This window comes from Watersipora subatra, chromosome 6 (assembly GCF_963576615.1).
Source record: "Watersipora subatra chromosome 6, tzWatSuba1.1, whole genome shotgun sequence".
Taxonomy (NCBI): domain Eukaryota; kingdom Metazoa; phylum Bryozoa; class Gymnolaemata; order Cheilostomatida; family Watersiporidae; genus Watersipora; species Watersipora subatra.
The window spans coordinates 41,232,646-41,241,935 of NC_088713.1; the positions used below are offsets into that span (position 1 = coordinate 41,232,646).

Consider the following 9,290-nt stretch of genomic DNA (forward strand, 5'->3'; position numbering starts at 1 on the left):
TGGTGTGTATATTACTTAATTGGCAATACCATTATTTCAAACAGAAATGTTTCCTAAATTATGCCATACCAGAATCATAAAACATTAAAAAAAGGGCAAAAGTTAGCCAATAAAGTGTTTCAAATACTTTTTTCTGCTAAAAAATGGATATTAGATATAACATTGTGAAAGAAGCTAGCAATGATATTTTAACAATAATTGTTAGTGGTTGTATGCAATTTGATGATATGTAAGCAGAAATGAGTTGAAAACCTGCAATTGTTATTTTGGAATATTTTATATTGCACATTTTAAGGCTTTTCACAATTGTTTATGTGACATTTGTTGCTTTTTGCTTTTCCATTATACAAGGTCAGGCTTGACACTATGTATTACGTTAAGAACACCGTGAAGTAGTTAGTGTTGGTGTTGAATAGGTTGAGTGGAGTTGGTTGTTGTGTGCTCTTGTTTCATTGTAAAACAAACTGACGTATTGTCATTCTGATATTGATTCATTCTACATTCGTGTAAAAATCAAGGACACCAACCATGAAAGATTGTGAACCTTATAATTGCATAAAATAAACATGTAAAAGAGTTAAATGCAAAAATTTGATAGTATAATTTTTTGAATAAAATGCGTAGGGTACTTACAATGTAAATATTTTAATTTTCATTTGGCATTTCAGTTTTCGTGTGTGTTAGAACGAATTCTAGTTGTTATCTGTATGTTTGACTTGTAGTTGGGGAAATACAAAGATTTCCAACTATTCAGCCCCGAGCGGAGGAAATGCAGTATTTAAACACACTTTCAGCAGACCAATGTAGCGTCATTACAGTGCCCAGCAGCGTTCTTACATGTGACACCTTGTCGACTGTCTACAGTGAGCAGCAGAACTTAGTGGTTCCTAGCGCGGAGGTTGCTCCTCCAAGTCAGGAAATAAACGCCCAATCAGTTGCCAGTGAAGAAGCCAGACCTCTCATGTCACATTTGGATGCTGATCAGTCAGCAGTTAGAAGTGCTGTATCCACATTTCAAATGACAAGGAGTGATGGTGCAGAGGTTTATAGGGTCTCTGCTTGACCTGCAGATTTAACCTTGGGTCAAGACCAACACTTATTTTGGTCTCATCAGATACAAGGGTTTTTATGCTATTATTTTCTTGTGTTTATAAGGTCTCCTTATACATTTGTAATCTTTTTACTGTTTTTACATTTTTTAAACATTTTTAATGTTTGTACTGAATATGGTGTAGGACAAAATTTACATTACCTCAGATGATTCATTAATAAAATCTTTAGTGAAGATGTCTGCTTTTCTGAACTAGCATGTTTGCAGTTGCTCAAGTGACGATTTCGACCATGTTTGGTTCCAAATTCCTCTTTCTGGTTACCTTTGCTGTTTGTTTTCCAGCTGGATTGGACAATTTATGCAATGATTGCCCATCTGAATAGTGTTTACATGTATCTACATGTAGGTGTGTATATAAACGTATATATCTGGATAATGTCAATATAAGTCTATATAATCCCACGACCAAACAAGAGTGAAACAATTGATTGGGAGAATTATGATAAATGCGCATGTGCACACAACTCCCAAAAAATTATTCGTTAATGGCCGTCACCAAACCCTTGCAACGAAATCCTATCAACAAATTTAACTATTTTTCAGTAAAGTCGTTTAAATATAATAATGATACAAAACGCATATAAACCTATTTAAATATGTTACCAAGCCTTTGAAAGGTTACCGCAAATTCCTAAAACTAACCCATCTGATCGGATTATATATAAATAAACAGATTTATTACGACGAAAATCGTCGCAAAACGCTTGAAAAGCTTGGTTTAATAAAAGTTAAGACCGGAAATTGAAACGCCGAGGGACAGAGAATAGAACGATAAAGTCTTGCGCATTTCACGAAAAAAAAATGTGCACTTAACACCAGTCTATAGCATTGTCGAATAACCGAAGGTTTCGGCAATTAACATAGCAGTACAGAAATCATTTCATTCTTGCCGATTTCAATTTTTTCATTTTCAATTTCATTCGCTGACACATTTGAGTACTTTCGTGTTCTAACTGATGTCCAACGCAGTATAAGTAAAGGAAATGATGATATTTTTAACGGTTCTTATGAGATGATTACAATAATTAATTATAAGTTTGGATGACTACGGAACAATGGCTACGTAGTACAGATTTTCTAAAAATCTAACGCACTGTAAGTAAAGGGATATTCGATGATATTTTTTCTAACGGTTCTAATGAGATTATTACAATAATTAATTATAAGTTTGGATGACTACCGAACAATGACAACGTAGTACAGCTTTTCTAAAAATCTATATAAGTATCACAACTTCGTGATATTTTTAGCTAGGACGTTTTTAATTGTAAACAATTAAAAACTAAAAACAATTGGTTATTCTAATAATATCAGTGCATTTTACTTCTAATATTGGCCAATATTGCATTTCTCTTTTTGCAGGAGGAGAGATATAAACATATAATATTTTCCTTTCATTATTGCTATTTGTTGTATATAATAACACCCACACCCAGTACATTACAGCTACCATTGCAGTTATCCAATTGCACTGCAGTGCCATTTGACTGCTAATATTACATTTCTCAACCAGCAGTACCCTTTCTTTTTCCCAATATCACTTTGGTCGTGGGCTGTATGACAGTGGAATTTCTAGTTTATATATATCTGGATAATATTTATGTATGGCTAGACACCGATTATATTTATAAACGATAATAAACAAACAGATAATATAAACAGATATATATATAAATAAATAATACAAATATAAATAACAGATTTATAAACAGATAATTATTATGTATATCTAGGTAATGCTTATGTATATCTGGATGATATTGATATCTATCTGGATCTTTACATATATATCTCGATAGTTCCAAATCGAGTTGTCCAAGCTGTGAAAATCACGCTAGATACTTTGGAGAAAAGTTTTTTCTTGCTGGGTCCTACTATTTTTACTTTGTTATTTCTTGTTTTTGTAGACCATACCCATTAATGTCTTGAAATAATTATTTGTTGATCTGTCCAAGAATCTTATAGCTGTCACTCAAAGGTTGTGCGTTAATAAATTAAAATAAGAATTTTTTTTTAAACAGAAAGAAATAGATATATTTGAGACAATGCGTTTCAACAAGCTTTTGAGAAAATATTTTCAAAGTGAATAATCAAGCATAAGGCAAAAGAAATATTTGAGTTCTCTGTTTGAAAATAAGGTGTTTAATTTCACAAAAAAGAACTATCAGTAAGCCTGATGATTTACTGATTGTCTGAGATTTTTTCCTTTTTCAATCAGGTGGACTGCAAAAAGGTGTTTAAGACATGGGGACCAGGAGGTGTTTTAAAACCAAATACTTCCAGCAATCTCAGAGAAGGCAGAGAGTATATGTGTTAAGTCTGAATGAAATCGATCAAAAGATGTGTAAACATCATTTATGCCGACTGATGGACAAACTGGGATTTAATCATGTTTACTATAATAAGAGCACAATAATAAAACTATAATTTGCTATAATAATACTATAACAATCTTTACTATAATAATATATACATGTATATAATAATACATAATAATTACTATTGATAATTCTCCTTATCACTAAGCAACGCTTGGAGGTTAGGAAAAGAAATGCATAGCACAGGAATTGTACTCGGATATCTGACTTTGCAGACAACCAATTGAACCATATTGTTGTAGTGTGGAATAATTGTGCACATACTGATTACACATGATGATCTCTCATAGACTGTCAGGGTACTAGTATAAATAATGAAGGTTTTTGTTTGTGGATATGACTAGACAATATAGTAATAGTTTAAGAGATTTAGTCTAGCCTACTGAAGTAAATTTTGTTTAGGAGTCGAATGGAAGTTGTCCAATCCCGACCCTCTGTTCGCAGGAATCGCAACTTCAAACTTGATGCTGTTTTTGAAAGAAAAATGACACTTCCTCTGTTTTGACAAGTTGAAATGGCCAAGGAGATATAACTCTCCTGCTGGTGCACTGTGAGGCTAGTACAATTTAGGAAATTGCCAGCCTAGTTGCTTGTTAAAAATGATGTTTGCTGGTGCAATTTGGGATATTACCAACCTAGTCACTTAGAGACGGTAACGTTTGCGGGTGTACTGTGAATGTTTGTGCATTGCAAATGATTTCTAGTTAGTTGGTGCTTGTAGAAAAACCACAAGAAGTCATAGTATGTCTTGTATTGGGCACAATAATGAATATAACTCTACATAGCAGAGGCATTGGTATCTCCTAAAGGACAGGCCTTAGCAAGCTCAAGAGAGTAAACAGTTACAATGATCTGTAGGTAGCAGCCAACAGGCTTCACCTTCAACACATGATTATACCGTCCACCCTCGGGATACAATTACCTGGTGGTAGGATCTTTTTGTTTTAATAAGTGGAACGAGGTGATTTCTCTAACTCGCCATTTGAGGCTTATTGCACTATAAGAACTAAACAAAATCTTTGCCAGAGTTCAAATTTGGTAGTCGGTCGGCTTATTACGTACTTTGAAGTAACAAAGATGCTAATATTCTGTTTGCTGAAAACTGTCTCAAAATGCTTAAAGGGGATAGGATGACCAATTTCTCTCAGTTCGGCATACAAAGTGGAGATCAGACCAAAAGTAATCTTAATGTATACAGCCATTAAACTGCAGCAGTGATAGAACACAGGCACACAATATGCAGTTACATGTATGTATGTACTGTATGTACATGTATGTCTCACCGTACCATCTAAAAGATGACTAATATTCAGCAAGTGTGAATGCACAAGTTGAATGGAGTAGTGAGAGTTTCTCCGTTATGGATTAGCCATTGCAACAGATCGTATCCTGAAAGACATATGAAAGGGTATAGTCAAATAACTGCTTTGATCGCTAGTCTGTGAATGGACAATCAGGGTGTATAAAAATCACTTTAAAATAATAAGTCAAAGTCTTAGATATTACATGATGCACTTAGAATTATTGTTTCTACAGCTGGCTGCCATTTGATGAGAAAGATATATCCTGAAATAATGTCGATATGCCTGTGATTAGAATATATGTGCTGCTTAGCCTGGTTTCCATATGACAGCGCAATGGTCGCGCGCGGCCCAGTGATCATACGCAATGCATTTCTTGGGCCGCGAGGCAGCGTTTCCATATCGCGCGTAAGCTCCATGCTTGCATTGGACAGGGTGGATATTTTCCTTACTTTTTCGTAGGAGAGACATATTTCTTCGGAAAAACAGACCTCCGTTGCGCAATTACGCTGTCATATAAAAATCGGGCTTACTCTTTTGTACGGGAGACCGATTTCTTCGGAACAAAGCCCTTCGCTGGAATTGTGGGATAGGTTGAAAAGGTCTAGCGGTGTATTGTGGGATAAATAATCGCACGCACCCATCGCAAGGATCCATTCTGTTGGATACTTGCGATCAGCGTACACACGTCGCGCGACCGTCGTGCGTTGATGTTTCCATATCACAACTGGCTTACGCACGACGTCGTGCGCCTTGTTGCGCGCCTTGCGCTGTCATATTGAAACCAGGCTTTACTCCGTGCTATAATCGTGAATGTATCTACAGCTCCAATGGGTTTCACTCTCTTCTACTCATCCCCAAGGGCTAGTCTGAGATGTTATAAAATGCACCCTTTCCACTTACGTACACAATAGTAAAAAACCACCCACTAAGTACCGCCTTTTTTGGCTCAATCACTGCCCTTCCTACTGTGTGGAACTCAATGAGACAGGTTTGACCACTATACACTGCGCCAAGCTAAAAAAAACACTTTTTTATGAAAACACTCTAGAGTGTCTGGCCACCAAAAACACTTCTGAAGCGTGTTTTTTTTTGTCAAGCCCTTGGGGATGAAAGCTGGGAATGAAACCGTAGGGCTGTAGCTACAGTGTCATCAGAAGTCGCATAAGAATTCACCTCAAATTTCGATATACATTTTCTAGTAGTGATGATTTATTGGTTTAATTTTGTAGGAACTACCACAAGCCCTATACCATTAAGTGCTGAATTTTTGTTAAATAAATATAGAATGAGTTTCAGAACATTATCAATGTTCTGTTCAGTTGCATACAAATTTTTTAATGTTTTTATGAACAGACAAACATTAAAAGATAGCCTAGTCATTGGCTGATTGTATTCTCAGCAAATTAATTTTGTGATATTATTGCAAAATAATGTGAAGAAATCTTGTAATAAGTGGTGGCCCAAATGCAAAGGGTCAAGGTCATTGTAAGGTATGTGTAAAGTAGCTGAATTAGCATGGTGAAATTATAGACACTGTTAATCAGATATTTAGATCACACCATAAGTATCAAAATTTATTACTTTTTAATATAATTTTTCTAGTTACATATCAAAAAACATACCGCTTACCTAATAATGTTAGTAACCTTGCATTGATTGAACCATTGATTTAGAGTTTTTGGTAAAAGAAGGAGGTCTAGGTACATGTAAAACATCTGACCAGCAGTCTTCCAAATGAAAAATTTAAGCTTTCACACTAAATATTACCATAAATACACTAATGAACTCAGAGTCCACACCTTGCTACCCAAAATTTTTTGAGATTACTTTCAAACTCTTACCTATTATACCCTACAGGATGAAATTATTCGCGGAGTTAAGTTTCACGAAAATCTTCTTTTCATGCCTATTCTTGAAATAACTTATTCGCGGATGAACACATTCGCAAATGAATGCAGCTACAACCAACCCATAGGTAAACCACGTGTTTAGGTGTCTATTTACATGTAGTTGAGAAGCGTATGCCGGTCTTGCTAAGCTATAAATTTCTGGCTGCATTCATGAACAATCATCAATTTGGAGGCCCTTGGTGAACATACACTTTGTGGTAATTTATGAGTTGTTTAAACCTCAAGAACTGCAGGAGAGATTTTTGCGATGATGATGCCGTGCCGAATTCTGAATAACTTGTGACAACTTTGAATAATTTTTTTAAAAAGTGTGATGCATTGGCAATGGGCTTAATTCAAAGCCCCAGCGATGATTTTAAAAGAGTTTGGAACTCAGCTATAGTTTAACTAACTCTGCCTAGTGGCTAGTTTTTTATTTGAGGTAGTAGTTGTTCTCCCTTGTATTAAAAATAAAACTAGTTATTCCCGGATTTTAATAATTCTCAGATTTGACTGTACTCGAATTTGTGAATTATTAAATCCATCAAATAATTTCATCTTGTAGGGTATACCTTATTAATTTCCCTCTTGCATTCTTTATAGTTTGTGAATATTCCATAGTATTGATTAGCAGCTGTGAATCACTTTTGCTGCATAAAAAGAAATTATTATTACTGAAAAAGAAGTAATTCATAGCTTCTAAAACATCTAAAAGAAAGGTCTGGATACACGATGAGAAATTCCTGCCATGGTGAACCAACGAAAGAGAACCAACAATAGCGCATATAGGCCGTTGCATCGTATATATCAAGTCATATTGCGGTGATACTTTTATTGTGTGTCGTCGTACGTGTCTTGGACTATACCACTTGTCAAAGCTACTAGAACCCTGCTCGCTAAAATAATTGGTTAGCCAATTAAAAGCGTTTCGTTGATGAATTCGGTGTACATGCACAGCTCAGGCGATTCTGTGATATTCGGTCAAATAAATCTGTGAATTCTGTGAAATTCGTGAATTCAGTCAGATTGAACGAATAATTCGTTACGTGTGGCCGGACCATAATCATGTTACTTTATTGATAACTATCTAGTTATTTCTTATTACATTGGGTGTTTCTAGTGATCTTTAGGGTAAAAGCTAAAACCTTCCAATTGTGAGTCGAAGTCTGGCATGTACTTACCCAAATTATTGTAATATCACAAACTGTTTCCTTCAGAATTTACTAGAAACTATGTAATACCTCTGTTTAATTGATCATTTAGCTATGAGATGACTATTTTCATACCTGGCATACTTTGTAAAGTCAGCGAGAAAGTAGACAGAGTTAATTGTAGTCTGACTAATCTCAGCATGGTATAACTGTTTATCTTCTACATGTATATATATATATTTCACAAAGTTGGTCATACGTCGTTGTATGTGTCCATCGATAGCTCTTAAAATCTTAAAATAAAGAATCTGTCGCACAGAAGATTTGATCTCGGATATTCCAGTTCGCCGGTCCATATGCCTTACCAATTCAGCCACACGAGCATAACAGATTTGCTAGGCTATATGTGTTGCTATGTGGGAGCAAATAGGCTCCCGCTTTTGATCATGACGCAAAGTGATGGTGTAACATCATGGATACAAGTAGTTCTTATTAGTACGCTTACTCAAGTAATCAATTGGCAATGTACCAGGCTAATTGCAAGTGGCAGGCAACTCTCATTACCACTCATTATTTATAAACGTAACCTGGTGATAAAAGAACTGTAGTTATTATTTTTCATGTGAATTTTTGTACAGATGTATATATGCTATTTAATAGATTTGAATTTAATAGAGTATTTAATACATTGGACAAAAATATATGTGTGAGATACGAGCATGTAATGTAATTATCTACATATGCCATTGATACAGATGACATAGTAGAAGCTTGAAAATTCTTTATATTTGTGACCATGCCAGAAATTATTTGTGTTACCAAAGTTTTTACCAGAAAATATATGTTTACCAGATTTTTAAATGAATTCACATTTCATAGGTTTGGTATTGAACTTTCTTGATTCCTGTGAGGGTGATTAAACATTGCAAACAGACAAAAAACTATCTTACTTGCATAATATATAACTAGAAATTCCCCTGTCATACAGCCGACGACCTGATAATGGAATAAGTGATAATGGAAAAAAGAAAAGGTAGTGCTGGTTGTTGAAAAAGTAGTTGTCAGCAGGAATTGACAGAGTATAGTGTAAATGAGATTTGTTTGACATGATATAAAATAAATTTGTGGGACCACGACTTCAAAAAGGAAATTCTAGTAATCTAGGAACTTGACAGGGGAACTTGTCGGCACGTATGACATAGTTGCATTTGAGCATTGTATGTAATGAAATGTTTCTCATTACATCCATTACATTCAACATATTACAGCTCAGGAGCTGTGATATGTTGTTGTCAAGTCTGCCTAAAAAGTTTTTACCCAGTTCTTAAAAATCAGGACAATCTAAAGATTGAAAATGAGAAATGTGATGAAGGGGGGCAGCATTGGGAGAAGCAATATTGTTTTGTGCAATATTTTCATGGTCAATGATGTCCATAAAATCATGATCATCATCTGGA

General features: G+C 35.0%; 1 protein-coding gene across 3 annotated transcripts in view; it reads left to right on the forward strand.

The window, feature by feature from the left end:
• LOC137398575 (uncharacterized) overlaps positions 1 to 1,503 on the forward strand; it is a 57,400-nt gene extending 55,897 nt beyond the window's left edge. For all 3 annotated transcript variants that reach the window (XM_068084731.1, XM_068084733.1, XM_068084732.1), the window contains exon 20: positions 723 to 1,503. In XM_068084731.1, the coding sequence (XP_067940832.1) occupies positions 723 to 1,063 (341 nt within the window). In that variant the 3' untranslated portion in view covers positions 1,064 to 1,503. The remainder of the gene's footprint in view (positions 1 to 722) is intronic.
• Positions 1,504 to 9,290: the final 7,787 nt, after the last annotated feature.